Genomic DNA, 16,155 nt, shown 5'->3' with positions numbered 1-16,155 from the left:
CTACAGCTGTGCAACAAAACATCCCCAAACTTACTGACTTAACATCACCATTTATTATGTGCAAAATTCTGTGAGTCAGGAATTCAGACAGTGTACAGTGTGAGGGACTTGTCTCCATCCTGTGATGTCTGGGTCCCTCAGACTCAAAGACATTAACCACCTGAAAGCTCATTCACTCAGGTATCTGGAGGTTGGTGCTGGATGTAGTCTAAGACCATCACCCAGGTTTTCAGCTGAAACACCTACACAGGGCCTCTCCATGTGGCTTGGGCTTCCTCACAACATGGCGGCTGGGTTCCCAGGACAGAGAGCCGGGCAGAAACTGGACTCTAGCCTCAGAAGAGTTATAGAATCCCTTGCATCATACTCAGTGGGTTGGAGCAGTCACAGCCTGTCCACATTCAAGAAGAGGGAAATAGACTTTACCTCTTGATAGGGAGTGGCAAGGTTCTGGAAGAGTGTGTGGTACCAGAAATATTGCTGTGGCCATTTTGAGACTATAGTCTACCACAGTGGCATGTGTGATTGGACCAGGGTTGTTTCTCTGCCTTCATCTTTTCTCCCCATGGAACATTCAGCTCTGGCCACACTCGCTGGAGCACACAGATGTGCTCCTGCCCTGGGGCCTTCAGACTGCCTACTCCATTCGCAGGATGCCTGTTAACTCCCTCTTCCCAGGATGCCTGTTGACTCCCTCTTCCCTCCCTCTGCAAACTTTTATGCAGTGTCATTTCCCCAGTGATGCCTTCCCTCACTACTCTACAGCCCCATTTCACTTGCTGTCTTTTTTTTTTTTCCTCTAAATCCTTATTGTCATTACCACCTTCTAATGTTCTATGGAATTTTTATGTTTATTCTTTAGCATCCCTCGCTGCCAGAATGGAAGCACTACAGAAGCAGGTATCTTTACCTCTTCTGTCCACTGAGCTATCTCACATGCCTAGAACAGTGTGTGGCACATAAATATGTATGGGATGTGAAACAGAGAGGGCGTTTCTGGTTGGGGCATTCAGAACTTGCAATAATTACTCCAGCTAGCACAACTAAGTTTGTGTGTTAGACCAGCATAAGTCAATAAAAAGAGTTACCAACTTAAACAGTTGTTTTCATTGTGTAAATGTCTCTTTTTACCTTTTATGGACTAATGAACCAGAATGTTTAATTGTTTTAATTTCCATCTAAATATTTAGTTTCTTTATGAGGAATGCCAGGGTACTTTTTCCAGTTTCACAGTCCCTCACCTTACACATACACACTGACTGAAATAGAAGTCCAAGAATCCCCAGACACTCCAGTAGCATGAATCTGGGCAGCCTGGCCTCTGTGTTTCCACATTCCCCAACTTTAGAGTACATGAGCCCTTCAGCATAAATAACCCTTCAGAATAAAGGTTGGAATAAAAACAGTGATAAAACCCACAATAGCAATAATACTACTAATAACAGACATGGCAGCACCATTGATAATTCCAGCCACCATTTGCTAGAAACCCTTTGGCTGCAGGTGTTCTTCCATGCACTTGGTGTGCACGTCTGTTAGTTATCATCTTGAGAGAAAGGCACCTTCATTCCTCAGATGAGCAAAAGGGGAGAGCTTGTTCAAAGTATATCAAATCTCTTTTATCCGTAAAGTGCCTCTTTGATCTGCTGAACCATAGCAGTCATTCATTCCTTCAACATTTGGTAATTAGGAAGCACTGAGTTTATCTCAAAGAGTAGTTGATCTCATCACTCATTGGAGGTTGAGCAATTGATTTCTAGTTACTGGCAGAATCCCATGTTTATGTTTATTTCTCAATGAAAGGGTCCACAATCCTCCTCTACCCCTAGTGAGGCTCTTCTTGTTCATCTGTAGGATGGGAATCATTACACTGTTAGGTTCTCTTTCCCTGTATTGGATAACCGAGCCAATGGCTATCAGTTGGGAAAGGTAAGAGATAGAGCACATGTCATCCAGTGGTAGACTATCAGTGAGCTGCTTTTGAAAGACTACAGCAAGGCCGGCTCAGCGGTGTTGCTCCAGCCTCTGACTTTCTCCTGCAGAGACACTCAGAGCCCCAGAATCCTCCCCAACTCATGACTTCAGGCAGCCACTCCAGTGGAGTTGAGTGTTTTCCAAACATAGAATGTTATGATTACTAGTGGCTTGACCTCAATCCTTTGGCTTTGAGCTTTTAGTTGAATGGTTTTTATTCAATTGTGACTGCAGTTGCATTCACTTTGGATTTCCTTTTTTTTTCCCTAGAAACAAATGTGAAGGAAAATACTATGAAGTACATGGAAACACTTAAGAATAAACTGTGCAGGTAAGGATAATAATTTCTGTATTTCAGACTCTGTGGCACATCTAGATTCTTTATTATAACAGAATTTAGTTAAATCAATGAAAAAGGCTGGCCAATTTCTCTAATAAATTAACAAAGAAAGACACAAAAATCTTTTTGAACCCCATAAGTGAAAGAGCAGGTGCCAGCCCTCATCTTGTCTTTTAAAAAGTAAGTAGATTAAGATGTTTAAAAGTGTCTTGGAGAGATCACAGGATAGTTTTCATGTTCCATAAGAAAGAGAAGAATCTTCTTTACTATATTAAATTCAGAATTCATTCCTTAGTCTGTTTTTTCCCTATTTTAAACTTTAGTGTTCGAAGGGGGTCTTAAGGATTTTAAGGCACTTTATACATGGTTTGGAATAATATAGAAATGCACGTCTTAGGTTCTGTTTTGAATCCTGAATCAAAACCAGCATGAAAATTTCTGGTTGCTTTTTTTAAAACCCAATTAGGAATTCATCTTTGAGAAATGTCAGGGATGCTGCAGCATGACAAGATGTTTCTGGCTTTTGTGGATGTGTGCTTAGGAAAATAAATCCCAGTCATCAGAATCTGTTCCTAATTAAGGCAACAAGTACTAGAGTGGAATATGCGCTTTCTTCCCTGGAAGTCATTTAGTTTTATGGAGACCATTTTGCTACTATTTTGGAATTTGTTAAGTAACTCTTTAGATAGGCTATGCCTTAAGCCTTTGTCTGCTAGGACACTGTTGCGAGCTAAAATGCTGCTTTTCCCTTAAGAGATGTTGAGAGGGCCTGCTACAGGATTTATTCTCATCCTTGGAAAGCAGTCCTATAACCTCCTGATTGATCTTTCCCTGCTTCCCATGCTCCTAGACTTGGGAAGAATCTATGACACAGGTGGTCAGCAGAGGTGAGCGGGATGAGGAGAGCTTGCACCTGGGTCAGGTGCTCCGCTCTGAGTCTGGCCTTCCTCCTCTCCCATGTGTTCGGGGCAGATTTCTGGCACATCCTTCTTGATCTCAACTGCAGCTGCCATTGTTTTAGCCATCAGCACAGCACACACCATAAGTTAAATTAGGTTATTGGGCAGCAAGTTGTAGCCATAAGCACTTGGGTATTGGTAAAGAGACACCCATTTAAATTGCAGCTCTCCCACATAAAAACTGCCTAACCTTAGGTAAGTGCTCACCTTCAGTTTTGTTTGTTTGTTTTGTTTTGTTTTTTAGCTATGTAACTGGAGGAAGGCTACCTACCTCCCCAGCTGGTGTGCGAATTTGAATACCATATGTAAAGCATTCATGTGATTGGTAGTAGGCACGCATTAGTTTCCTTTACCTTCTTCTTATTTATTTATTTATTTATTTATTTTGAGATGAAGTTTCGCTCATTGCCCATGCTGGAGTGCAATGGCACTATCTTAGCTCACCGCAACCTCTGCCTCCCAGGTACTAGCGATTCTCCTGTCTCAGCCTCCCGAGTAGCTTGGATTATAGGCAGCACCACCATGCCCGGCTCATTTTTTAATATTTTGTGGAGATGGGGTTTCACCATGTTAGTCAGGCTGGTCGCAAGCTCCTGACCTCAGGTGATCCACCTGCCTCGGCCTCCCAAAGTGCTGGGATGTGCACCACTGCGCCCGCCCACCTCCTTCTTTTTATCATTAGAACCAGTTGAACACTTCTGAGTGGAAAAACACAAACTGCTTTTCCTCTGTTCTCACACAATGCAATAATCAACACAGAAGGCTTCTGTGATGAAATACGTGAGGGTTTCTCCCCACCAAAAAGTAAGCAATCAGTTCTGCTGCAGATACCAGCTGGGTGTCCTCTAACTCATTTCCAACACCAGCTACCTAGAGACAGCATCAGATGCCACAGGTTGAGGGCTCAGTCCCGCAAGACTACCCCACTTACAATGCCAATGGCAAACCCAGGTTGTTTTGCCTGGGCTTCTGACCAGCCAACTAGAAATTGGGATTCCCATGACCCCCTCCTTGGGTTTGATTAATTTGTTAGACTGGTTCATGAAATTCAGAGAAACACTTATATTTACTGGTTTATTATAAAGGAGATTACATAGGATACAGATGAAGAGATGCATAGGGTGAGGTACGGGAGAGGGGCACCAAGCTTTCCTGCCCTCCTTGGGCACACCATCTTCAAGGAACCTCCACATGTTTAGCTATCCGGAAGCTCTCTGTACCCCCTCCTCTTGGGCCTTTTATGGGGACATCATTGGATAGGCGTGATTGAAGCATGGACAACCATATAGCAATGTGATTGGACAGAAAGTGTGACCTACCACAAATAGACTGAGTGGGAAAACCCGACAGGGCCTGTCTGTTCAGATTTCCCAGCTTCTCTGTGCAGCGTTTCTTCCTTCAGGTATGGGGCAAGACTCCTTACATGAGGGTCTATGACCTACAGTCAGACGAGGTAGGTCAGAGAATTTCTTTCCCCCTTTCTTTTTTATAAATTCAACTTTTAGATTCAGGGGGTACATGTATAGGTTTGTTATATGGATGTATTGTGTGATGCTGAGGTTTGGGGTATGATTGATCCTGTCACTCAAGTAGTGAGCATAGTAACCTGGAATTAGTTTTCAACCCTTGCTTCCCTTCCTCCTCTGTCAGTCTCCGGTATCTATTGTTCCCATCTTTATATCCATGAGTACCCAGTGTTTAGCTCCCACTTACAAGTGAGAACATGCAGTGTTTGGTTTATTGTTCCTGCATTAATTTGCTTAGAATAATGGCCTCCAGCTGCATCTATGTTTCTGCAAAGGACATGATTTTATTCTTTATATGACTGCATAGTGCTCCGTGGTATAAATGTACCATGTTTTCTTTATCCATTTCACCATTGATGGGCATCTAGGTTGATTCCATGTCTTTGCTATTGTGAATAGTGCTGTGATGAACATACGAGTGCATGTGTCTTTTTGGTAGAATGGTTAATTCTCTTTTGGATCTATACCCAGTAATGGGATTGCTGGGTTGAATGGCAGTTCTGTTTTAAGTTCTTTGAGAAATCTGAGAACTGCTTCTACAGTGACTGAACTAATTTACATTACCACCAACAATGTATAAGTGTTCCCTTTTCTTCACAACGTCTCCAGCATCTGTTGTTTTTTGGCTTTTTAATAATAGCCATTCTGACTAATGTGAGATGGTATCTCATTATGGTTTTGACTTACATTTCTGTGATGATTAATGATGTTAAACTTTTTTTGTATTTCTGTTGGCTGCTTGTATGTCTTCTTTTGAGAAGTACCTGTTCATATCTTTTGCCCACTTTTTAATAGAGTTATTTGTTTTTTCTTTGTCAAATTGTTTAAGTTCCTTATAGATTCTGGATATTAGACCTTTGTTGGATGCATAGTTTGGGAATATTTTCTCCCATTCTGTAGGTTGTCTGTTTACTCTGTTGATAGTTTCTTTTTCTGTGCAGAAACTCTTTAGTTTGATTAGGTCCCACTTGTCAATTTGTGTTTTTGTTGCAATTGCTTTTGAGGTTGTGGGCATATATTCTTTCCCAAGGCTGATGCAACCATAAAAGAGCCTGAATATCCAAAACAGTCCTGAGCAAAAAGAACAAAGCTGGAGGCAACACGTTACCCAACTTCAGGCTAACCTGTAAGGCTACAGTAACAAAAACATCAGGGTGCCGGTATAAAAGCTGAGAATTTCTTTATGGTCAGCTCCAAGACAGAAAGGCAGGGGGAGATTAGGGTATATTTTTAGTTTTTATGAACTGCCTAGGGGAGAAATAACAGTGGGTGTGGGAGTTACGAGCCAGGAATTGTAGATGAAAACCTATATACATAATTACAACAGTCATGCCTGGAACTCATCCTCTCTCCCTCCATGTCAGCTCCTCCTCCTGTTCATCCAGCCCAATGCACAGCCCACCACCCACCTGGCTGCCTGGTGGGCGGGTGCCATGGGCTCATGCTGGCTCTCCCGCCTCCTTTCTCACTCAGTTCCCAGTCTTGTCAGTCTTGCCTCTTTAGTATCTCACAAGCCTGCCTGCCTTTATCACACTGACAGTGTGGGCCCCTCTTCTGATCATAATAGCAACTTTTCCTGCTTTGCTGTTCCACTGTTGCCCTCTTACCACCTTCTCCAGATGGTTTTGAATAAGTGTCTTAAAATACCAATCTGGTCATTGCACAAGGCTGCCTGATGTCCTAAGGATAAAGCCTAAATGTCTTACCATGGTTCATGGCATTCTTCCATGTGGCCTCTGCATGTACTTGATTATCACCCATCACTACCCCATCATCACCCTATTGCAGCTGATACTTGTTCCCTTATGCTTCCCAATGCCATTGCATTTTTTTTTTCTGGAAAGAAACTAATTTAGAAGGGGACATGGTTAAGGGGTATCATCCAGAGAAGTATTCGATTGAACCATGTGAAATTGCTGGTATTTCACCATTTTTGACTTAGAAAAATGACAATTTCATATAGTTAACCCAATATTTAGGGATTTGAAGTCATCTTCAGAAGGGTCAGATGCTGTGGCTGGTCTCCTTGCCCGTGACACATAGGCATAGTTTGCTCCCCTACCCCTCTGCATGTGCCCTGGTGGGCCTCTCCCAGCCCACCCCTCACCCTCACCAGGCCTTCCCATTCAGCCTTCAAGGTTTAGATTTCTCCTCTGCGCAACCCTCCCTGACTCACCAAGACTGAGTAATGTGTTTGCAATGATTTATTCTCACTTTCCAAGTGCTCCTTGACAGGTATTATAATGTAGCAGGACAAGCCACAGACAAAACCCCTCAGACACTGAGTTAAAGAAGGAAAAGCTTTATTCGGCCAGGAGCTTCGGCAAGACTCACATCTCCAACAACTGAGCTCCTCGAGTGAGCAATTCCTGTACCTTTTAAGGGCTCACAACTTTAAGGGGATCCGCATGAGAGGGTCATAATTGATGTGAGCAAGCAGGGGGTACGTGACTGGGGGCTGCATGCACCAGTAATTAGAATGGAACAGAACAGGACAGGGATTTTCACAATGCTTTTCTATACAATGTCTGAAATCTATAGATAACATAACCGATTAGGTCGGGGTCGATCTTTAACTGCCAGGCCCAGGGTGTGGCACTGGGCTGTCTGCTTGTGGATTTCATTTCTGCCTTTTAGTTTTTACTTCTTCTTTCTTTGGAGGCAGAGATTGGGCATAAGACAATATGAGAGGTGGTCTCCTCCCTCAATAAGATTAAGTCTGCCTTGTTCAGGACTGTATTCTCAGTGATTGCCAGTGCTGGATGGTACAGGGGTTCCCAATGAACATGTATTGAATGAATGATTGAATAAATATGTGAATTAATGCAAATAATTTGTAAACATCCTAGGCTCATCTTTTGTCATGTCCAGCCTCTTTCTCTGCCTCTCCAGCCATGCTGACATTGCAAAGCCACCTTGCACCTGGCCTCTTGACTCACATACCTTAGCTACCTAGGATCCTGCCACAGTCTCAAATGACCATGATGGTAGCTGGCCCCTCCTGTAGCCTGCTTCTGGAGGGCTCTTTTCATGCTATTTCAAGCTATTAGGAGGCCTGGGTCAGATTTGTGTGAACTGATATGGTGGAAACAATGGAACAGGGAGGAGAAAAAGCAGCTGGGAGTCTGCAACCCCTCTGGCACTAGGCAATTCTATTCCCACTTCAGAACAGGAGGCCAGAGTGGATGCTGCAAAAGCCTGGTGACCTTCAGGACCTCTGTGACAGAGCCCAGTAGTTATGGTTGTTTTCAGACACTCTGTGGGCTCCACTGATAAGCCGTCACCTTCACAGTTCCTTTCCAAGAGGATCAACCTTTTACAATGGGAAAACAATTTTAACACCTGACACAGTGGTGCGTCTTAGTGACTGCTTGATTAACATCTCAAGTTATCCATTAAAGAAGATGAAAATCTTTACCTGTTCCCACTGTTTAGTGTCTCTTGGTCTTACAGGATTTTAGAGAGGAAGCAGCTGAGAACAGAATGGATTGCTCCTTTTCCATTAGAATGCTGGAGAGCATATACTTAAAGATCAGAGCTAAGAAACCTAGATCTGGCTAGTAACCATTTTGGGGACAAATTCAAATGATAGCACTATCTTTGTTACTCTTTCAAAGTATACAGAGGCCTGAAGACCCAGATATTGAGGCAAACTCAGGTGGACTCACGATCCACTCTCTATCAAGCATGTCAAGTGAATTAGAAAGTTAGGAAGTATCTGATGCTGGCAGTGGTTCAAAAGCACATCTTGCATAACTCAAAGCAAAAAGTGGACAAATATTACATGAGGACTTTTAGTGTATGTTTAAATAAGGATTTGCCTTGTAATCATCTGAGTTATAAGTTAGATGCATGTATTCGTGTTCCTCCTTCCACAAAGGAGAGATTCCATTTGTGGATTTTTTTTTTTCCAATTTCCACCTGTTTTAGGAATATCCCTCCTTCTCCTTATCTATAGCCAAATATCCAGGAGGGTGGCTGCAGTCAGTTACCTGGTCATTCCATAGAGGCTTTCCTCTGCATTCCCATCACTACTACCTGCAACTTGGCCCATTAAATAATCTCCTAACAGCCTCTCTTCCCTCCTGGCTCACAACAGTTTAGTCTGCTCTTCTCCCACAGCCAGAATGCCTTTATTACCATCCTGTTAGGCTCCTTTCGCATCCAGCATAAATTCTACAGTCCTTGTTATGTCCTCCTCCTCTCTGCCCCTTGGGCTCTTCATGAGATGGTTCCAGCCTACTGGTCCAACCTTATCTCTGTAATCCTCACCTGCACCAGGTGACCGATGCTCCATTCTAGCCCATTTCCCTACATTAGCTGCACTCCACAGCAGCACCTTTGCAGAGCCCTCCCCGACCTAGCCCCTGTGCTCACACTCACCCTTACGACTTAGCACAGTTGTCCTTCTCTCTAAAGCCTTTCTGGCCTCCTGCTAGTTCCTGCATGGTACCCATAGTGGTAGCCACCTACACGAATGTGTTGCATTCACTCAGTCTGTCTAATTTTATTAGACTGTGAGCGCCTTGTAGATGGAGCCTTTACTTTTCTTATATTCTAAGTGGTATTCTAATGTTTCCATGCCTTACTTTCCTTGTATTCTAGGTGGCTGGCATGCTATTTGGCGTGTAGTCAACAGACAAATTGTATTTAATGCAAGAATGAATGGATAAATCGCAATTTTATCTTGTTCCTCATTGAAAATTTATTTGCAAGTTGACTATCTTGACACTATATTCTCAACTATTACATTCAGAAAGTCAAGGCAATCTGAGAAGATACAGTGCCCAAATCCATTTGTCTTGCCATCAAATCTTAGTGGTATATAATAGAACAGAAAAAAATGACTCTTAAAGACCTTGACTCACTTACTCTCACTCCTTCAGGGTTATTGTTTCCAGAGGTGAGTAGTTAAGTGTAATATTTTCTCCTAGCTTGTTTTCTCTTATGGCCAAACCTTGCTTTAGTTTTTATTTTCTCAATTATTACATATTATCTGTTGTCTTTTTTAAAGGGTCAAATGAAATATTCAGAAGTCTTTACTTTATAGATGGGTCCCTGTTTAAATGGATCTTATATCTCTAACCATTGTATAGGAGAAATTCATTATTGCCTGATGGCAAACTCATGTCTCTGGACCAAGTGGGCCAAGCCCTCCCCCTGAGGATGGGTGTAGTGGTTCCATTTAACTGATGGAATCTCTTGTATGCATGACTAATGTGAACATTTCTCTTCTTTCTAGAATCTCTTCACTCTAACTCTACTTTTTTTTTTCTGAAGTTGAACATAAAACCTTTACCACAAACTCTTGAGCACTTGGTGGATTATAAGTGATGTCTGCGTCCTTGTCCTCTAGTGAAGCTTTACCACAAACTCTTGAGCACTTGGTGGATTATAAGTGATGTCTGCGTCCTTGTCCTCTAGTGAAGCTTTACCACAAACTCTTGAGCACTTGGTGGATTATAGGTGATGTCTGCATCCTTGTCCTCTAGTGTGTTCCTCAAGTGTTTGTTTCCAGTGTGCATCACACTTTTATCATCAGAAAAGACAAACAAAAAATCTTTTAACTCTGTTTTGAACATAGAAGAAAGTAGTTGGATACCTCCTTGGAGGCACGTCTTAGCTTTAGAGGGAACTATCAAGAACTCAATGGTCTTATCTGAAATTTGCTTTGAAATTTAGAGATTGATGTATTTTTACAAAGATGATCCAGTTCTCTTTTTAAAAACTAATGTTCACTTTTTAATTATTAAAATTCCAATAGGGCAGCCTGATGTGGAATGATAGCCAGGTGAACTCACCCTGCTAATGAATGTCCAGAGGTGGCCAGCAGGGTGAGCAGCACCTCAAAGACCAAGGTCTGTTCCCTCACCCAAGGCTCCCAGAGCCTGTGTGTCATGGCCAGAAAAGACTATCAACTGCCAACTGCTCTCAATCTAATGAGGATGGGAACTGGGGTCAAAAATTGGAGCAATTGTTTCCAAAACAGTTGCACACAAAACAGTTTACTGGAGTGTGGGAAGAACATATTATAATTTCTATTTTATGCTTCAATTTCATCTATTTATATTTTATCTTCGAAAATGTTTTATATGTATGTAGTAATACATGTACACCATTTGTGAAAGAAATATTGGAGTTTCATAATTTTCTTACTGATGAGTGCACACAGTTTAGAGAGTGTTGAAAAAATATTCATTTACTTATGTTCTAATATTAAACCATAGCAGTCTCCATAAAATATTCATTGTTGGATTTATACACTTTTGAACTTTGAAGCTATTTGACTATATTGACCAATTTTACAAGAGAAACAATGATTTACATTACCTTGTCAGTTTGAAATGCAAACTGTAAGAAAATATAAAGCACTTAATTCTACAAAGTTAAATGAAATCATTAATTTTATAATCATTGATTTTTGCATTTAAATTTTACCTTATCTCATCAGAAAAATCTTAAGTATGCTTAAAATAATAATGCATAAACTAAACATGCACAGAGAAAAAAAATGCATAAAATATAACAAAATGGCATGAATTAGAAAGAGTAAAAAAGGAAGGAAAACAAAGGTAGGAAAAACATTAGTAACACTTTGATGGGGATTAGAGTCAACACCATAGTAGTTCACTATTCTAGATACTCAAGTATTGACTGATATGTATATAAAACTAAGTAACATTTTACAATGTAAAATGTAAATGATATAATTTATAATTAACTTTTCTGCATTGGCCTATTGGTCATTATAATACTTTCCATTCTATAAGAACCCATGTAATGAATTTTAACTCAGAAATAACTTTCCCAGGAAATGTTCACTTGTGACGGAATTTAGTTTCCAGAGTACTCAGATCAATTCAAAAAATCTGCATGCAGTTCTTCAGAAACAGAAAGCAGAGTTCCATCTTCTAGAATTCCAGCTCCCCATGTTAGGAAAGTCTTTCCTTCAGAACAAGAAAAGAAGCCACCAACCCCGAATTGGAACTGGCCTCTTCACATCTAGACCACAACATGGGAGGCGGAGACGACTCTTCCCTTCTCGGTACCCTGAGCAGAAGTACCAGTCACAGTAATTAACATAAAAGGTGTCCTTCCTCTTGAGGCATCACTTTTAAAGCAAAAACAAAAACAAGAAGCCCTCACACACACACACAAAAACCTGTTTCTGTTTCCCTATGTAGTGAAGACCCCTGAGGTTGGCAGCCGTGTTGTCCACCGCCAACTCCCTGTGGTGGATCTGGAAGCTTCATATAGGGAGGGGCTCATGAAGGGGCCTCTTGAGTAACCCCTCTCCTGAGGATTGTTATTTTCAAGCACCAGCTCTGGAATCAGATAGTCTAGATTCAAGGGTGGCCACTTCTGAGCTGTGGGCCTTTACCAGGTTAATGCAGTTCTTAAAGACTTGATTTTCTGTCATAACAACGGGACAACAGTAGAATAAAATAAAAACTATTTCTTATATATAATAAGGGATTAATCAATGATCACCAGTATGTACTAGTAGGAATTATGGCACCATGGAAATTATGAAACCAAGAAACTCTACATTAAAAAACAAGTTTTATTTTATAAAAACAGAAGAGAATCCCTTATCTTCCTGGTGAAATTGTGGGGAGCAGAGAGATGTTTGCTTGTAGCGAATACCCTCCATTAAGGATCTGCCAAACCTCCTGATTATCCAAACACTCAGCTTTTTTTTTTTTTTTTTTTTTTTTTTTTTTTTTTTTTTTTTTTTTTTTTTTCTGTCTGCCCTTTGGCCAGCTGTTAGCACCTCCTGCAGAGGGTGGGAAGAAAAAGAAATGAGGTAATTTGAGTTCTTGCTAATGGCTGTGACAGAAGATTTAGAGCCTTCAGTGGTTCCTACCATCAAGTGGCAGGGATCCTAGAGCACACTGCTGCTCTCAGAACGGATCTGGCTTGTTCTGGGGTTTTTGAGATTGACAGAGCTCAGAGTTCCCAGGCTCCAGAGCTCAGGTGCTGGGGAGGGTTTCCCATCGCTTCTGAGATTTGGGGAGCTCCAAGGCCTCTCCTCTTGACCCTCAGTGGAGCTCAAAAGAAAATCATCTTGACCTCAGAGACAGCATTTTGGGGGGAAGATACTCCAATATACTTGTTTCTTTCTTTTTTTTTTTTAATTATACTTTAAGTTCTAGGGTACATGTGCACAACGTGCAGGTTTGTTACATATGTATACCAGTGTCATGTTAGTGTGCTGCACCCATTAACTTGTCATTTACATTAGGTATATCTCCTAATGCTATACCTCCCCCCTCCCCCCACCCCACGACAGGCCCCGATGTGTGATGTTCCCCTTCCTGTGTCCAAGTGTTCTCGTTGTTCCATTCCAACCTACGAGTGAGAACATACGGTGTTTGGTTTTTCATCTTTGCAATAGTTTGCTGAGAATGATGGTTTCCAGCTTCATCCATGTCCCTACAAATGACATGAACTCATCCTTTTTTATGGCTGCATAGTATTCCATACTGTATATGTGCCACATTTTCTTAATCCAATCTATCATTGATGGACACTTGGGTTGGTTCCAAGTCTTTGCTATTGTGAATAGTGCTGCAATAAACATACGTGTGCATGTGTCTTTATAGCAGCAAGATTTATAATCCTTTGGGTATATACCCAGTAATGGGATGGCTGGGTCAAGTGGTATTTCTAGTTCTAGATCCCTGAGGAATTGCCACACTGTCTTCCACAATGGTTGAACTAGTTTACAGTCCCACCAACAGTGTAAAAGTGTTCCTATTTCTCCACATCCTCTCCAGCACCTGTTGTTTCCTGACTTCTTAATGATCACCATTCTAACTGGTGTGAGATGGTATCTCCTTGTGGTTTTGATTTGCATTTCTCTGATGGGCAGTGATGATGATGACTTGTTTCTTTCTTTCTGGTATTTTCCTTGGAGAAAGCAAAAATATTGCCCTAGAGAATGGCATGGACAGAAAAGAAGAAGAAGGAAGATTAGAAGTGAAGCCCCGTGGGCTTGTCTGGTGAGGGCCCTCTTCCCAGGACTTAGCAGCATGGGAAGAATCTGGGTACCACTACAAGGATGGAATCCGTGGGGTCTTAGTTGCCTGTCATCATTTTCTTTGTCATTGATAATTCAACACTTAATCAAATGCAATGGTGTTTTTGAAAGCCTGAAGAAAAAGATGACCGTGACTTTCACTAATGGAATAGAAAATAGACAGGAGATTGATTATCACTTAAAAGAAAAGGGTTCATTAAACAGGTTCCACTGTGGTTTGCGCAGTTCAACCCAAAGTTTCTCTGCTGTAAAGCAATGATAAGATCACTCTGCCCACTGAGATCAGTTGAGAAATCAACCAATATTTAAGAAGGTCTGAGACTTGGCAAGGTGCCCAGTGACTGGGGAAAGAGGGTTTCTCTTTAAGTTGGCAGAGAGACATTCAGCTGTGATTTTTACATGGACTGAGCTAAGGAAGAGACTGAGCTAAGGAAGGCAGTATCTTGTGTAGGTTATGTCCGTGGTGCTCTATGAGCCTGTGCACCCATTATCCCCAGATATGTCAACGTGCTTCACAGTGTGCACATTTCAAGGCACCTGTCACAGTTTTAAAAAGACAATTTAATTAATTAATGGTGAATTTTCAATCTTAGATGATTTTTATAAACTCAAGATAAACCATTACAGCTTGAGTGTTTTTGATGCATTTGGCTGGGAGTTAGGAAATCTTAAAGAAAAATTAATTGCCGTATCAATGGAAACCCCAGTAGGTAGATAACAAATTTGTCATTAATTAAATGAGAAGACTTTTTAATGATTCGAGGAAGCGTCGTCAAGATTGTGTGATAGTTTAATTTGCTAACATGGTATGAACCTGTTAGCTTCAGACACATGATTAATAAAAGTAAAACCCCTCCTGGAATTTCTCAGATGCTCAGTTCTAGCGTTCAGTCATTTTTGTGACTTGCTCAATGTCCTTATCTCACTTTACTGACGGTTCTGCAGCAGCCGTGGCAAATGTAGGTTAGACAAAATATTACATGCAACATTTTCTATGATTCATTTTGCTCCTTTTTCCCTCTTCCCCTTCCCCTCCAGCCACCCTGAGTCATACAACAGCTGTGAGAACATTAGTTACCAGGGAGCGAGCTGGAGACACTTTAGGTGCTGGGCTGTATCCCATTATATCTGGAAGCTGACACCAGGATGGGTTCTAAATCCCTTATCACAACTGCCTCAGGCGGAAAACATTTTTTTTTCCTTCTGTTGCTGCTGATGTAAAGATGAAGTTTCTCGAGCTGAGAGAATTTTATGTGATCGTATTGTATGCTAAGCCTCAGAAGATAATTCTGTAGCTCCCATTCATCACAAAAGCAGGGCCTTTCAGTTGTGCTTCTTTCAGAAAAAAATTCCCCAGTAGAAATCATACAGTGATTTAGCGGGCTAAGAAAAAGAAGAGAATCACCAACATGATGACCTGTGACAATTACACGGAGTCATTTGACTGAGTTATTTCCTTTATTATTCTGTAAATGGGAAAATAATGAACATGCTGGTTATCAGCTGTGGTTTTGCAATGTATGCGTTCCACCGGTGCAGAGTGGTAATGACGCTTCCTGGTCTCACTTTGCAAATGAACTGAAGCCTGTCTTTTAATTGACTCTCTGTCTCTAGAATTTTCTTGATTTATTGCTGCTCAGTAGAATTTACTTTTATTTTGTTGATGGCATTTGTCAGCTCTAGTAGTTACCAAATGGAAATTGTTCTAGAGGGTTGCTTTGGCATAAGTGTGCTCATTTGTGTGGCTTATCAGAGCATGAAGGAGAGATGTGCTTCTGTAAGATGTCTTGCCCTTCTGCCTGCCAGAGGGACAGGGGCTCACTTGGAGTATGTTTCGTCTGGTTCCTTAGATCTGTAAGTGACTATGAAGCCTTTCAACTGGAAGAGTTTAGTCAAGCGTAACTGTATGATTTCAGAATGAATGTGGCCCCATCTTTGTTTCCCAGGTGGTGAGTGTTTAGGGCATTATATAGCAGCTGTGATGATGAGAGCTTGGCTTCTCATCTCCAGCTATGTTAGTCTACCTAGGAAGAAGGATTCTTCTCTAAGAAGAATTCAGTGGGACAATATCCAGAGATACAAATCTCAAGAGACAGACTCCTGAAAACAAATTGACTGCTCGTTTGGCTTCAGATTCCATGCATAAATCTCCAACTCTGACTGTTAATCACAGCCACTAGACCTCATGACATAGGATTTTGGAGGCAGATAAAGAAAATGGCAATTGATGTCTCAGCCTGTTGCTATGCCAGTCTTTGATGAACTAGCACTACCTGAACTCAAAAGTAAGAAACAAATGAAACTGGTTATAAG

The 16,155-nt window shown here is 41.4% G+C and overlaps 1 protein-coding gene across 3 annotated transcripts in view; it reads left to right on the top strand.

Moving 5' to 3' along the window:
- DISC1 (DISC1 scaffold protein) overlaps positions 1 to 16,155 on the top strand; it is a 411,448-nt gene that overhangs the window by 329,718 nt on the left and 65,575 nt on the right. For 2 of the 3 annotated variants that reach the window (XM_030812687.1, XM_030812679.1), the window contains one exon: positions 2,245 to 2,305. The exons of the other annotated variant lie outside the window; for it this stretch is intronic. In XM_030812687.1, coding sequence (XP_030668547.1) covers positions 2,245 to 2,305 — 61 coding nt within the window. The remainder of the gene's footprint in view (positions 1 to 2,244; positions 2,306 to 16,155) is intronic. 3 annotated transcript variants of the gene reach the window in all.

The sequence above is a fragment of the Nomascus leucogenys genome, chromosome 5 (genome assembly GCF_006542625.1).
Source record: "Nomascus leucogenys isolate Asia chromosome 5, Asia_NLE_v1, whole genome shotgun sequence".
Classification (NCBI taxonomy): Eukaryota; Metazoa; Chordata; class Mammalia; order Primates; family Hylobatidae; genus Nomascus; species Nomascus leucogenys.
This window is presented reverse-complemented; position numbering and strand designations above follow the sequence as displayed.